At 44.6% G+C, this 16,457-nt stretch overlaps 1 protein-coding gene across 1 annotated transcript; it reads left to right on the top strand.

The window, feature by feature from the left end:
* The first annotated feature begins 8,725 nt into the window (after nucleotides 1-8,725).
* Nucleotides 8,726-14,419, top strand: LOC135383357 (uncharacterized). The gene is made up of 5 exons (XM_064612846.1): nucleotides 8,726-8,753; nucleotides 8,918-9,149; nucleotides 9,702-9,851; nucleotides 11,941-11,960; nucleotides 12,132-14,419. Exons 2-5 carry the CDS (start codon nucleotides 8,976-8,978, stop codon nucleotides 14,239-14,241), a joined length of 2,454 nt encoding a protein of 817 aa, XP_064468916.1. The 5' UTR covers nucleotides 8,726-8,753; nucleotides 8,918-8,975; the 3' UTR covers nucleotides 14,242-14,419.
* The last annotated feature ends 2,038 nt before the right edge of the window (nucleotides 14,420-16,457 follow it).

The following is a 16,457-nucleotide window of genomic DNA, read 5'->3' as shown; positions in this document are numbered from 1 at the left end:
GGGGAAAGGTCAGCCATGCAGCACGCTTGCTATTCCATAAACAAAAAAAAGAGAAAATATAAACAGTCATGGGCATATCCAACACTCAGCAAGAAGCAAGCCAGAAATGGTAGAACTGATGTTTTGAGGCTGGAACAACATAGAAGGGACAAATACATACATGTTCAACAGTTGCCGCCTGCGTCAATCCCGTCGTATGAATGTGTGTATGAGTGAGCAAAAATGTAAGAGTGAAAGAAGGATAAGTGAGAGAGAGAGTGGCTGGTTTGTCCCTTCAGATGACGCACCCTGGAAGTCGCTGAGAAGGCGTGTTAGTTTAGCTCAATTGGTAGACCCCTGTACCGGCAATCCAGAAGACGTGGGTTCGAGTCCTATAGCTGGCTAACCTTTTCAGTGACTTTCATCTTTCATCGAGAAATTGTAGCTCAGCGTACTTTGGATTTTCGTTGGGAACGCCTGTATTACGCTCTGCGGCGGTCACGAGACGTCACGTTTTCTGCGACCGACCACGATATCTCGGGTTGATCTGCCCTGTACGCCCTGTACAGTCTGCCCTACACGCCTGTAGAGACCTGATGCTGCAAAACACTAATTCATTGCCGAACACACGAAGTGCGTGTTTATTATTGAAACTCGCACTGCACGGCCATCTTTACAGAGTATTTGAGTTGCACGCAAAGCACTGTCATGCTGCTCAGCAAGCGTGCTCATCAGGTTGAACCTATAGGCGCCTATGCACAGCCAGCGTCCTGAAGAAAATTTCAATCTTTGTTGTAACCGAACCTGTTGTACTCCCACTTGCAAGAAAGATGCAGAAGTACTGGACTGTTAAAGGTCAGATATGCCGATTTTGAAGTGCCGCAGAACTGAGCGATACTCGTTCTGTGTGTTCATTAGCGAACACTGAATATGTGTGCGAAATATCTTGGTCCAACTGTTTGTAGCTTTTTGGAAAACATAATTTTTAATTTCGCCGCCCGCCCGTCAGACCGTCGGCAAACCCTGCACACGGGCGTACCGACGTCACTGCTCTCGGTTTATCTGTCTTTGGCTTGGCATGGACTCTTTGCTTGGCCGCTTGGCTTGTTTGGTTTCGTGCATCGTACATTAACAAACAGCTGTTATGTTATTGCGAAGCCGGAAACTGAGCATGTGAACATTTCTTTGGCACGACGTCGTTTGGAATGCGCACTTCGTTTTGCTGACCTTGCCTTTTATGAGCTCAAGCGATATGATACCTCATATGCCACGGCGAAGTTGTCGAGAATGCGACGGTGCTTCGCTGTTAGAACAATTTATTGGAGCATTCAAGTGTTAAGTATTATATGTTGCCAAAACCAAGCAGTGCGAAGCTCTTGGCTGACAGCGACAGCGAACTGAGTTGCACTCCAAGGATTTCGTCCACGAATGTTATCATAGGTTACGCGCGACTCCAGAGGCAATTTGGAATCTCGGTACGAAATCGTCTGAAGTGAGATGCCCGACACACAAATTTTGAACGTGCCACGGAGGATCAAGGCAAAAAACGAGAGCAAGAGGTAAGTCGAAGTTCAGATATAAAAATAGGAAGCTTCATGAATCGATTGTGCAGCTGTCCTACTGGGCTTCCTCTGATATAGCCACGATTAACAACGCAACACTATTGATAATCTAACTTGGGAATTACCACAGATGCACGCTGAAGGCAGAAATGAAGCAGGGTCTGGATTGCATCTGATGCATGAAGAAATTGCTGACAGGTTAGTTGCAGTCTACCTGCCAGCAACAGGTGTGACATTGTGATGTTATAATTTGAGTATTCACCTTTATTCCACTTTCCATGGGCGCTCTCATGCAGATTTCTTGACACCACTCTTAAATCTGCCGTCAACATTACAACCTCTGCTTTCAGAGTTTAAAACACAGGTCGCCATTCCGATTAACTGCTATCTCCTTGTTCAAGAGCTTTTGCTATCCAAAACTCCCCTGCCCCTGTGGTCCCTGTAGATGGGGTGCTACAAGCTTAACTGTCTGATATATAAGGTATGTTACATTAGTTCAGTTAATTTGCCTATTGCACATTTTTGTTACTGTTAGCTGGATTACTGTTGGACATACAATCCTTTCTGACATGCAGAAGCTGATGTCGTCTCCGATAACATTTTAGAACTTTCACTGTCATCAACGTCCATTGAGGAAGGAGCCTTTATTATCTGTGAATGTTTGATTGAAGAATAGCCCAGAATTCATGTTAACATTGTCTACTCTTATTAATTCACTGCCTGTGTTCTGAGAGCTAAGAAAAATGGGAACTATTTATTTGTCACAACTTCACACTGGATAGTGGTACTGGATTGGCATGTAAAATACCTGCATTCTACATTACTTGCAATTGGTGCATTACTGTAGTGAACAATGCCACATTCATTGCATTTTTAGTGGGTCTACAGCACAAATACTGTATGCATACTGCATACATCCTGTTCACTAGGCAAGAATACCTGAGCAGTACTGTGTAGTCTTTTTATCCAAAGTCCATAATGTTGAACGATGAAAGATGGAAGTCACTGAAAAGGTTAGCCAGCTGTAGGACTCGAACCCAAATCTTCTGGATTGCCGGTCCAGGGCTCTACCAATTGAGCTAAGCTAACACACCTCCCCAGCGACTTCCAAGGGCGCGTCATCTGAAGGGACACATCAGCCACTCTCTGTCACTCATCCACCTCTCACTCTTACATTTTTCTCACTCATACACACAATCAACGACGGGATCGACGCAAGCGGCAACTGTTTAACATGTTAGTCATATTAATTAACATCGTTAACTTAACATCAACTCAACATTAACATCGTTAATTTCTTAGGCAGTTGAGGCTTTGTACGTATTTGTCCTTCTATGTTGTTCCAGCCTCAGAACATCAGTTCTCTCATGTTCATAATGTTACTGCAAAATCATAGTACGTAGAAGAGCAATGTGCAAGTATCCCGCGATAGAGATTCATAACAGAAAGACGACGGTTGAGAGCTTCTAAATTTTAATGAAACAAGACCTTGCAGAAGGCTGCACTTCTTGAAGTCTAACATGAAGTTACGCAATCCCAGAGTATATAAGATATGATATTAACATTGCCTTGAGTTTGAGGGGAAAACACAGGACGAACACAGGACGAGATGAACGTGTTGTTGAACGATGAACGATTATGTTCCTCCTGTGTTTTTCCCTCAAACTCAATGTTAATATCAATTCAACACCAGCTAGCTTGCCTGCTCCTGCTATGTTCATATAAGATATGTTGTAAGGTAAACAGTGAGGGTTGGTACAAACGTAAAAATAAATATATAAACATATAAAATAAAAAGGGAGTACTACTCTATCAGTTTCAAGCCGGCAAGGGATGAGTTGACAAGACACTGTAACACTGTTTCCGTGAATGTGTCGCCCGTGAACGCCTTTTGTGCCAAATACTGACCTGGCCACCATGATCATTCATGTATTATACTACACAACTCATCCCTTGTCTGTTTCAAAATGATGGAGTCGTACCGCCTTTTTATTTTATTATATGTGTTTGTATTTTTATTTGTAGCCAGGCAGAAATTTGAGTTGCAACCCAAGTGGTTCCACTTGTATTTCATGTGGATCGACTTGGGATTTTTGCCTGAGTATGTTTGTACCAACCCTCGCTCTACTCGCTCTCTACTTTACAACATGTCTTATATATTCTAGAATTTTGTAACTTAATGAGACCTGAAGAAGTGCGGCCTTCTGTGCGAAAGTCTCATCTCATTAAAATTTATGTCTTCTTTCTGTTGTGCAAAATCATTATAAAGTAAACATGACTATCCATTTGTCTTCATTAATTTTTTTTTTTCTGCAGTGGTGAGCAACTGTGAGGACAATTGCAAGAAAGGGAGTCTCTTTGGGATGACGAACTCTCATCACCTCATGTGGATTCAGTGGTTGATGAATGGTTCATGTTCTCAAGCACACGGAAACTTCAACAAATAATTCATGGGAAAGCCAGTCAGTGCGAGCACCAGGAATTGCACATGGACCCTCCTGCTACCAGTCAGGGATGTTACATTTCAGGCACTCGTTGCCTTTTCATGAATTGCTTCCCAAGGTGGAGCTCACTACAGCTCATTCTCCTATCTGTTAATGTTGCGGCTTGTGTTGTGTTTTTCTGTTTGTGTGTTCCAGACCCCGACCAGTTACTTTGGATCAGCATTATGAGCATCTGTGTACCCATGTCAGGTACACCAAGCACTTATTCCGAGCTTGAGGAACGTGACGTACGGCACTCCTGTACGTTCGGACCACAGAAGTGCATAACAGACCAGGGAAGACCATTCCTAAATTTTTCGGAGCTTAACGAAGACGAACAGTTCATTATATCACGATGCTACGTGAAAACTATCACCAGCATATGCAAGTACCATTACGACCTGTATTTTCGCAACAACCCTCATTCTGTGGAGTCAAGAAATTGTGCTGGCCACTTTTCTTCCCGCATGAAGGGAACGAAGCGAAGTACATCTCTGTCACCTTGGCCCGAAGACTGGCGTCGCGGGGTATGGTGCCTGATGACCGCTTGTATCCAACGTGCTAGAAGAAGTGCATGCACTTGAAATATGAGGGGTCTACTGCGAATGTCGAAATCGAAAGTTCTTTGACTTGGGCCACCCTGATGATGGTGAGAGTCTTTCCATTTTAAACGCTTCACTTGAGGTACTGGACGAGACACCCGTTAAAAAGAAGAGGTCAATGGCGCAACGTGAAATAAATAAATAAATAAATAAAAAGAAACGGAAATCGGCAACATGCTCATTTTCGTATGAGAGGGTTATCGCTCCGCAGCTTTGGAACGGGTTAGCCGCCAAAGCCCCTTTTATAAGGGCCGCAAATGGGTGTTGAGGAAACCTTGCTTGCTTTATTATTATTCCCTGGCCGGGACCACAGTCAGTGTCATAAATCCTTAATCGTGCATTAGAGTTGAGTAATGATTTGAAATTTGTCAAGGCCAGTGTTTCTGCGCTGACTTTTGTGCGGAATGAGGAGGGCGCTGCAAGGAAGCCCATCCCGTGCGGCGCGGCGCGAGAGGCGCATCAGGGTGAACTTAAAAATTCGTTGCGGTCGTATAACAAAAGCACCCTGGAGAATTTTTTGTACTTAGAACTGGGAAACTATGCTACATTTGTGCGGAAATTTCGTTCGTTTAGCGCCTCCGCAAATTGCATTTTTTCTTCGGCGAAATTTTTAAATTTTCCTGAAACTACCGACTTTCGCATTTTTTTACAGCCTAACAGTTTAATTTTCTGGCGTCAAACTTTTTTGGCGGAATGTACTGGCAGGGCCCTACAAATAAAAAATATAACTGAGCAATTCCTTCTCGTGGTATTTTTTTAGAAAAATGTAGAATTCGTTCGATTTTACGCCTCTTTCGCGGAAGCGTAGCTCACTATTTCTCCACTTGCGGCGACTGGAAATCTAACGATAACTAGTTTGAACTCTTTGGAAGCGCGTCCCGTTCGAATTTTTCAGATATGTAAAGCCGTTCGCCCTCTGCGCTTGCTCAAACGCGTTACGGTTTTGGGTTCGGGGCGGAAGTTCGAAGCCACCTAGCGGCGATTCCGCACGGATCTCGAAAGAAATATTTCACACAGAACGTAGGTATGTCAGTGAGAAAGAAATATATTTTTTTCACGAAAATCGGCGATGGTCGAGCCACGCCATTTGGACGTTTGAGCTGGTATGACCCATTAATGAACTGTGCATAGTTGTACAGATCACAACTGCAACCAATTATTCAGATTTTCCTGGAACGATTTTGTCTTTTGGAGCTTTGATTGTCCAGCCTATTATTGGAGCGTTATCTGATTCCCCTCTTGAGATATTGTAAGATTGCTGATCCTGTACAGTTCGTTAATTTTGAAGCTGTACTGTGCTGAGGAAAGAGAATTCTCACATCTGTATTTGAATATATAGGAATAGTTTGTAAGTACATTCCTTGTTGACATTTGTATTTGCACCAGGTCCGAACAATGCTGATTGATGGAAAATGTAAATGTAAATAAATATATTTATTTGCTTGCCAAACAATACAGAAGTGTTACCTTTTCTAGTGAGATATTCCCCGTTCACAAAACATAAGTTGCAAGGCAAGGGGTTGTAGGGGCACAATGATGGTAGAGTTTAGCATTGTTTTTTGCCACTTCACATATATTCACTGTTATTCGTGTGGTATGACTAGGAAGGTACAGCATGTGAATAAAAAATAATTTCATATGCAGCCACATGTATGGTTCAGAAGATTACATGATGCACTACATAATAGATGTCCACGCACATATAATTGTATTTCAAGAGTCTGAAGACCATGAAGACTTGACTCTAGTTACATGACTTGACTCTAGTTACATGGGCCCTGTAAGACTGGCCTTTGCGAATCGTTTGGTAACGTGTCCCTAACTGTAAAGGTAAGAGGCATTCGAGAATGCTGCAGACATGGTTGCATCTTACAAACTGCTTATCATGTCCTACATGATAAATATTAAATACGAAGTGATTTGTGCAATCATACCTGAGTGCGGAATTAATTCAGAAGCTGGCCAGTGATGCCACCCATGACGACAATCACATCAATTGCCTCTAACACTTTATACCACATGGGCTGAGTTGTGAGTTGAAATAGCATTCTACAGAGTGATAAGGTGCACCCACTGATTTGATTTCTAGGACCTATGCTATGCCTTAACTCTTCAGACCCCCAAAACAACATTTCAAAGTGGCAATATGTGCCCTCCTATTTCTTTTGCGTCTGCATGGTGTGCAACCACATTGCTTTTGGAGCTTTCGCGTGCATGTTTTTGGGCAACGGTGTTCGTTAAGACAAAATCCACATGTTAGACATGAAGTGCAGTAGTTTGTGGCGTGCTACACAACGCAGCATGACATGGGAGTGTGTGATTCAAAGAAAGCCTCTGGAAAATACACAGAATCCCACAAAAAGTTTAAAATATGATTGGTATTTTGCTCTACGTCGCTCGTCGTTCCATAACATCGTCGACGGTGTTACACATTGATAAATCGTACGTAAAACTTGCCCCTTATCATTATGCGGTTCCTCAAATACATAGCACGCATTTTTCCTGCAAAAATCAAACATTGTCGGCATTTTCTTGCTAAAACGGCTGTCGAAATGTCAATTTCCTAATTGACCCTATACTGGGCAAGGCCTGTAAAGAGGCTAACAGAGACGCGACTTGATACATATTGTTCGAGCTCACAAAACACAGACGACGAATTCCAGTCACAACATCGCACAGAGCTTTTTTCACGAATGAGTTCGCAGCTGCTGCACTGTTTAGATCGCGGTACCAGTAGAACGTACCCGGCTGTCCGCCATCTTCAAGCACTGAAGCCACGAAAAGCCATAGCTGGAATCCACTGACAAGTACGAAGGTGCGTACATGTCACAATGCCCCTTCCGGTGCACCTACGTCATAAACATGGCTGCGCCCATCTGTGTTTCGGAATGAATTACCTGGGCCCGCTTGCACGAAACGAACTTAGTGTAAAACTTAACCGAGTTTCCCACTTAGTGTAATGCCGGAGCTGTAAGTGGCTTGCACGAAACTTTTAGAACACTAAAGTGGTGGCGCTAGCTCCGCGCAAATGAGTACGCTGGCCAAGGGTCCTAGGAGCACCCTAAACTACCGCACTAAAGCTCAGGACTAACATGTCAGCCGCTATGAACCGTGTAGCGAGGATTCGTCGTCGGCACCAACTGTATCTCGCAATACAGTACGCATTTTCCTTGCAATACTAACAACGTCTGATTTTTTTTATGTTGTGGGTGCCGTAAGATTTGTGCTTTTCGTTAGCAACATCTCTCAAAATGATCGCCGCGCGAGGTAATCTCTCCATCATCAAGCTATTCGAGACATACTTTGGGCCACAGGCTTTATTTTAGTTAACGAAAGTACGCAACAAGTGACCTAATGCATTCTTGCAGCTACAATGATATTACAATACCTTATTTTGGTTCTACAAACTGTTTACGTGCGACGGCAGAAGCAGACGACTTCCCACAATCCAGACATGTAGTGACGCACAACTTCCTGGGATGAACTCCGGAAGTTCTCTTTCTACCAATGAGAGCCGCTCTCCGAAAACTGCTACTGCTCGTAGCCACGATCCACTTTGGAACACTTGACTTAGGGCGTTCGTCGAAGTGTTCATGCAAGCCACTTAACACCCTAAACCTATAGTGCACTAATGCATTAGTGCAACACTTGTTAAGTATTACACTTAGGAAGGTTTCGTGCAAGCGGGCCCGGTTGTTTTGACATGGTACTGTACCGAACTGGGAGAATGAAGGTGCATTTTGGGTGGAGTTGGATGAGGGCTTTCAGAATATCACAACCGTTTCGACTATTTAGGATATCGGCATAGCTGACCTTTAAAGTAGCTGGACTAAGGGGCACAATTCGACAGAGGTCCTAAGCTGACATGTCATTGCGCGCATGACCCACACATCGATGTTAGTCAAATATCCACAGCTTTTCTGCGTGCGCATCTACATGGTACATATCATGGACAGAAAAAACAAGTGCACAGACAAGAGATTCGTAAACCCACATACAAAAGGATTGCATTTCTAGTGGTCCAATACACGAGAGGAAAAAGAATAAACAACCCGCAGGTAGCGAACGCAACATTTGCAGAAGGAGAAGAAGAAGCAGAAGAGCATCCTCAAAATTCGCCACTCCAGGTATTCCACTGCTTATGGTTTGGTAAGGGCGTAGACCTCTACAGCACAGCTTCATTGTTGCGGTGTCTAAGTTTTTGCTTATGGCGGCCTCGGGTTGCAAATAAACTATATACTTCCTTGAATAAAAACGATTGTAGCTGACGCTTTACGCGGGGGTGACGCAGCAGGACCGTATGGAAGTGTGTCGTATGGAATTTCCGCTGAGAAATGTGAGCTGACAGCATGACCTCCTACAGTGCTGCTACTTCTTGGGCTTCCTACGCTACGGCAACAGATCGGGCTTCGCCTCATACGCCTGATTTCTCAGGGCATTTCTGCAACTTGAACTGCATAGCTAAAAATCACCATCGAGTGAAAACCTTTAGCGTGGTCGCTTGTGGCGGATTACTTTATGAAGTAAGCAGCGTATTATGCAATTCTAGATGTCATTTCACTTCTCCTTTAATCAGGGAGTGGCCACAATTCCCTGCAGCAAAAAGCTATTTTCGGAGGCAATATATGCAGTATAATTTTCACATCAACCAGTGATTTACACAGAAAAAGTTGTTTGCTCTTAACATCAATCATTTCACCTTCCAGCGCAACGCCAAATTCATAGCACAGCATACCTGCGATTTTTTAGTTACTGTAGTTACTTTAGTTACTTTTTGTTGTACCCAGCAGGACAATCGTTTGTAGATGAAAGCTTTTGAAATACCGTAAGTCTCAACAGAAGATAAGAACAGGGAGTGGAACTCGCCTGTTCCACTCCCTGCGCTATCGTCTTGTCTCAGCATTATACCCACCACTGCGCAGCCAAGCCTGGTGCTATGCGGTTTTTAGCAGCTTTACACCCATATACGCCGGTGAAGGTTACGACTTGCGTTGAGAACAGTAGGCAATAGCAGTATCAATTATCTACGTCTTCATTTGAACGAAACTTACCACATTTTCAATATTGGTTTTAAGCCCCACGTCGAAACGATGATATGTGGCTGCGATTTCGGCAAACGGATCCATGGACAAGAAGGCAACCAAGAAGGCGCGGAACCTGAACATGGGGAAGAGAAGAAAGCTCCTGTGCCTCCAGGTCCACCATCTAGAAACCTACCTCCGCAAGTACGTCGATGTCCTTTGGCATGGCTTTGTCGCTTGTCTTTATGGTGGAATAACTTGTTTTTCACTGAATACTTCGTCGTAGTACGTGAAACTCTTTCCCCTCATAACGCCATCCCCAACATTTCTTGTCTTGACACAAATTTTGGCACTCAAAATCTCTATCCCGACTTGAAATGCGCTCGGCAATTAAAATGTAGGAAAACAGGACCAGCAACGAGGTATGAGGCCGTCCCAGTGTCACGAAACGCAAAAACTGTATCGGCTACATGCAACGATATACCAGCGTTCAAAATCCCAGACCTCAAAATCCACGGCACCAAAATCCCAAATAGCAATATCAAAGCTTATATCTGAGAGGTCTGAGAATGAACGTGTTTCAAGGTAAGATATCACTGCTCAACGTCCCAGCAGCTTCGTGCGTCTTCGGTATCCATAGAAGTCGTTCTAGCGAATGAAATGCACGTTTTAGCGACGGTGTGGCTTCGCAGGGCGGATGCGCTAGGCAACAGAAAACGAAGCGACATTGGTGTGTTTATGGTCACGTGAGACCTATTTTGTGGTGTGAGACCTGTAGGTTGACTCAAGTCTAGATGTTGCGCACTCTAAAGGAAGAAAGGAGTAAAATGGGGAGTAATTGCGGTTTCTAGTCCCCTAGATCGCAATTGCTCCCCATTTTAGTCCCATGACTCCAAAATTTACTCCCCAGGATTGCAAACAGTCACAGGCCTTCGTAAATTTTTGGAATAAGGCTGTATAACTTAGCTAACTTGAAAATTCTCCAGCCACGTAGAGTAAACAATAAAAAGCGGTTCGTTCTTGGCAAACTTTGCCTCATGCATGTCGCAAGATTTTATGTCACTCGACATATCAAGACTAACGGTTTAATATAAAGTATTTTCATTCATACACATGAATAATGTACCTGACACTGTCCCAACAGAGCGTGAAATGCAGTCCCCACTCTGACATTCACTTAGTCCCATCCATTTACTAATTTTTGTGGGAAATCATTTAGTCCCCAAAATGACTGAAATTACTCCCTTTATATGTCCTGGCGCGTGTTCTAACTAAGGGGTACCGACATTCGTCTGCTGATTCGGGATTTTTAACCATTGGATTATTTGCTGTCAGGTTTCGGGATGTCCCCGCGGTATCTCTGTTATACGGTTACGGGGATGACGATAATAGTGAGTTTTAGTGAACCGTTTTCCCTAAAAACCTGTACGCGAATGGTTTTCCGAGTAACCAATGAGAAGGGGAAGTCTCTCAGAACGTAATAATCTGACTGGGTCGTGACAAAACCGTTCGTGAACCGTTTGAGTAAAAATGATTCATTAAAACTCCCTAATGTACTATTTCAAATTTTCCTATCGAACCCAGCTGAGTGAATGCGTGCCATCAACAGGCGACCCTCTGTTTACAAGCATGTGACGTCACGAGAAGGGCGGTTCGAGGATATATTTTGCTGTGGGGGGCAAGAAGTGGGAAGAACGCGTCGGCTAATACGCTGATAAGGCTGATAGAGCATGCTTTGTGCGGCGGTGTTACGTAACCGATGACGCAGGGGGCTCAGGTCGTCTATTCGCTGCGAGATCGACCTATAGGGGGCGACAGTGTCACCTTCCTAGTGCGGCTAACACGCGAGCCGATGTTCGGAATTGATGGTTCTTTTCCGTAATTCTAGTGTATATTCATCGGAAGAACACTTATGCCGTGACGGTACGATACTGTTCGGTTACCCAATGCTCCACCTACTGCACTGAACGCGAAATAAATGTGTAAAAGCAGACGACGCGTCCACACTACAGTAGTTCTCCGCTGCGCGCCGACATCGTTCGATCTCGGAGCTTATACAGAGGAAAAAAAAGTATCACTAATTGAACCCTTGCTGAAGCAAACGCTTACTTCTGTAAAATGTACATTTATCGTTCTTTTTACTACTCTGCGACTGCACTTAACCATTTTAGCGCGTCTCAGCGTGCACTTCTACCCACAGCATGAAAGCGCCAAGTCAAACACGAACGCGTAATTTGTTCCTATCGCGCATTATTAAAACTGATGACAACAGATCTTTTAATGCCAATTCTAGGATAAAGAAGACAATCAGGCGTAAGTACACAATATGTACCTCGTTTTAATTAATCATGTTTGGCTCGCTTCCGTGTAATAGCGTTACCAAGGTGTTCAAGTGTTTAGCTATTTCAACGGCATATGTCAAATAATGCTTCTGCCAGCAACTGACAAACTTCACTCAGTGCATCTTCGCGTACTGAATTGCAGACCCACGGCTAGCGACTTCGTTGCTGAGACGGCGAATCACATCGGGACCATAGTAGACGGTGAAGACAAGTCCTCGTCCAGGAAGAAAAGCATCGAGAAGAGAGACTACGTAGAATCTGCGTGTGTCACTCAGAAACACGCCTCCATTCCTTGCTCACCCAAGGAAAACAATTATGTGTTCATAGACGTCATTCAGGATCTTCCCACTGCACATTGTTCAGGGCTAAGAGTACAATCATGCAAGTCCGCGTATAGTGCTCCCCTTGACGTCACGAGCAGTACTGATTGCTCATGCCCCATGTACGAGATTAACAAAGGCTCAAATTACCACGATGGTACCAAGCAGGATGGCAGCAGCAGCCGACTTCCCTGCATTTCAAGGAGCGTGGATGACGGCAGTCCTGTGAAGGCTGTCAGAAAACTGATCACTAGGCGGCGTGAGGTCGTGTTCGACTTGAACTTGCCGGAAGGGATTCGTGTCAACCGAAGAGGACACCTCATTGAAGACAGAGGCGTATCCGCGGAAGACACTTATTTCGAATTGAACACGCGTCCAATCGTACGGGAGTATCCTGCGCCACTTTCTACTAATATTCCGCCTACTTCCTTAATGAGCTTCCACCAACGAGAAACGCTAGCGCGTATTACAGCAGGGACATCATCTCCAGATCAACCAGCATGTAACGAACCGTGCCAGAGACATGTTCCAATTGGGTCCTTCAACCCAAGATGCACGATTGCACACGCAGACGCTGAGCATGAAGAAGGGAAGAGCGCCGCCCAAGCACGCCACGGCCTGCCACAGCCAATAAATGATCAAAATAGCCAGTACATGCTCAATACGTCAACCTCTGGTGCGACTATAGCTGTCCTCCCTTCCATGAGGCTTAGCACCAACACAAATTCCAATCGCGACCCAACGTTCATCGATTCTAGGTCTCAACAACTGGTTCAGGATCAGGTTATGGATCATGTGCATTGTGCATCCTGCATGCACCGGAATGGTCATGCCACGAAGTGTTCAAGAGGAAATATGATAAAGTATTCTAGTGCCTGCTGTTCCGGATCCAAGGACACCCATCACGATAGGGCGCATGTGCCGACATATCTTCCTAATGAAAAATGTGCAAGGAAACTGGAGAGTAGCTGCCACCACAACGAGGGCAGCGGCCCCTTAAAAACTGGCGCCCAAGGACAGCCACTCCCCGACCTTACAAGCCCGAAGGGCTGCCATGTCTCTGAAAACGAGCGTAGGTCTATGAAAGCTACTGTTAACGATACTGATCATGCGGGTATAATTCACACTGTCCGTCATAGCAATGAGCCATCCGTTTGTATCTCCCCAGCATTTCAACAGCAGTCGACGTGCTCTCATCCTAGATATGGCCAAGTTAGGCAGACGGGTTCCCTGCACTGTCTACATCCGAAAGAAATAACTACCTCGACCCGCACCGTAGATGCATGTCATCAGCGAGGAGCGACAGCCGCAATCCCAACTACACGTTGCCTTGTTCATGGTACGGTCGGCGTAAAGTACAATTCGGCACAAAACATCCACAACGGAGTGCAGCTTGAAATGAAACCCAAGTCAACGCGTCGCCAACAAAACTTACGTAAGTCTGGAGGGAACGAAGCCACACGGTACGTCCAAGCGAAATCTCAGATGTCACCCAGAATATTTGGGACTGCGGGTGAGGACATTGCAAGTCCCAATGAACCTCAAGATAGCCCACCTGGGGCATCAATATATTACGAGCAAAAACCGCTTGTTGTCGTGTACGAGGAGGCTACTGATCAACCAAGCTACATAGCGTATATTCGTTCAGAGGATCCATCCGCTCCTGTCTATCTGCAAAATGGGCCCATCTCTAATCAACTTGAAAATCTCGGTACCTTGGGTTCCAATGTAAAATTTGATATACTACCAACGTCTCCCGTTACGGTTATTTTGGATGTCATATTGAAGAAAGACGGGCTTCAAAGTGACGGAGAGTTGACGGAGGTGACGGAGAAGTCCGACAAAGAAGTTGAGGTCGACGGAGAAGTCCGACTGTGTGACACCACCTGCGTTAGCCCCGGCACAGCAGCTCCAAACGTCCGTCGCTGTTGAAGCAGTCACGATCCACGGGTAAATGCCTGCAAACATAGCTCAAGGGAAAGGTCCACGATCAATTATAGATAATCATACTGCCGGCGACTACCTTTCAGCCGCTGCGCGAGATCTAAATATCGCAATAGTTTATGTCAACAACCTGTTGCATTCTGCCCAATAAATCATCTTAAGTTGTTACTTACATTACTTTGTAGTGGCAGCAGCCGCATATTGATTGCTATAGTGCGTTTTTTTCAAGGTCTACGGTGTGACTCCACTGGGACGGAGAACGTTGTTCGAACGTTTCATTGCTGATTATGGAGTGTGCTGCCAAATAAAAACCAGAGAGGCAGAGAATCAGAGTGTGTTATGTGGAATGAGGAGCCCCACCACGGAGGGACTGGAAGTACGCAAGGCATGGTGTGGATGGTTGGATGAAGGTTCTGTATCGCTCTTTCTTGAACTCTGACTCTGTTGCTGGCAGTGCAAGCACCTTCTTATTTGGTGCCACAAGCGCATTCTCCACACATAGCACACCGTGTTTTTTATTTATTTTTTTATTATACGTCAAAGGCCTGTGTGGGCACTACATAACTGAGGGGGCAGAAGCACTCTGTATAGAAGCAGAACAAAGTAAACATGATATGGAGTATATACAACTACTAACTGCATCAAAGTCGCTAACCGAAACACTGTGGTGGGCTAGTAACCAGAACACTCTTAATACATATGCTAATAAGAAACAGCTAATAAACCTGTAACAAGCAACAACAAAAAAGAAAAAAAAGCACAACCTACTACATGCTAAAATTGTCGGGGCCGACTAGTACAAATACTCCCATCTTCTCTCCCATAATCTCCCACACACTCACCATAGTTTTGGCGCTTTATGGCCTTTGTTGCCTTTGTGCCATTGAACGCATAATCTCTCTCTCTCTCTCTCTCTCACACACATATACTCGAGGGAATGAAGATTACTGATGGACTAATGACGTAATTAGTCACATCAGCTTTGAATTGTTCCGGTTCTTGAAGCAAGACTACAGCCTGGATAAGAGCATTCCAGTATTGCGGTGTTCCTCAAATAAATGAGCGCAAAAATCAATCATGGTTACATTTTGTGAGGTGGACTTTAAAAACGTGGTCAACCCTATAGTGTCGAAGCTGTGTAGGTGATCATTTTAACGGTTGATGAGCATTGACCCAACTTACGGCGCAAGAATCCCAGTGTGCGGCTTGCATTGGAGACGACGTACGAGAGGTGCTTAGGCCAAGATATGTCGTGTGAAAAGTGTACACCAAGTTATTTTTATGAAAATACTCGATGGAGAACGTGAGGGCTTAGGTAGTAAGTATGATATTGAACGCCAGAGCATGTGAAAGACATGATTTTGGTCCTCTCTGTATTAATCGGTAGCTGCCATGTCAAGTACCAGTTTGATATAATGTTTCGGTTATTTTGAAGAGAGTGACACTCCGAATCATGACAGATAGTGCGATCTTCCAGGGAGGATTGATGTGAGGAGGTGCGATAAGTCAACTCGACCCGTTTCTGTTGGGTTCATGTAACCGCGCCTATAGTCCTCAGCGAACAGTCGCACTAGAGAAGATAAGCCATCAGCTAGGACGGAACAGATCCTTGAGGAATGCCTGAAGGGATCAGTGCAAAGGAAGACGAGGGGGAATTTACCTCCACGTACTGCTTGCGGCTAAGAAAGTTTTGAATCAACTGTAGGAGAGCAAGGGCTAAGGCGAGCTGGTACAGTAACGAGTTACTCTCACGTTACTCTTACAGTTCCATGGTATTACAGAGCCAGGATAAACATGTCAAATTTTAAATTGACATGTGCTTTATTTGGTCCGACAATCTACATGGGATTCACTTGGAACAATAGCGGGTACTCCAAATGAACATCGGTTATTTTGGTGGGTTTTCATTAGGAGAACCTCCGCGGCAAGACTGAACAATTGCTGTGGAAAAGTACGGCTGCGTCAAATACAGCCCTGTACGTGATTGGTAGCGAGACTGCTTTTCCCTTTTTCTGTAAATTCAAAGTCAGCAGCTGCTTTTATTTATTTATTTTATAACACTACTAGGAGGCTACACGACATCAGCTACACGTCTACGCGAGCTAATAAACGCTACACCAACATGTATAAAGAGTTTTAAGCTATAAATCATATATCAGCCACCTCACAACCGGCGTTGGCTCCACAAGGTCTTCCATTGATTA

Source organism: Ornithodoros turicata, chromosome 2, assembly GCF_037126465.1.
Source record: "Ornithodoros turicata isolate Travis chromosome 2, ASM3712646v1, whole genome shotgun sequence".
Classification (NCBI taxonomy): domain Eukaryota; kingdom Metazoa; phylum Arthropoda; class Arachnida; order Ixodida; family Argasidae; genus Ornithodoros; species Ornithodoros turicata.
Note: the sequence above shows the minus strand (reverse complement) of the source record. Positions and strands in the feature narration are given on the sequence as shown.

What these genes read in the sequence shown, in the direction of transcription:
- LOC135383357 (XM_064612846.1), top strand. Translation starts at nt 8,976, where the DNA reads ATGACCTCCTACAGTGCTGCTACTTCTTGGGCTTCCTACGCTACGGCA. An exon ending in GTGGCGGATTACTTTATGAA is followed by an intron (nt 9,150 to 9,701) that starts GTAAGCAGCGTA and finishes ATTGGTTTTAAG; the next exon opens with CCCCACGTCGAAACGATGAT. An exon ending in GATAAAGAAGACAATCAGGC is followed by an intron (nt 11,961 to 12,131) that starts GTAAGTACACAA and finishes ACTGAATTGCAG; the next exon opens with ACCCACGGCTAGCGACTTCG.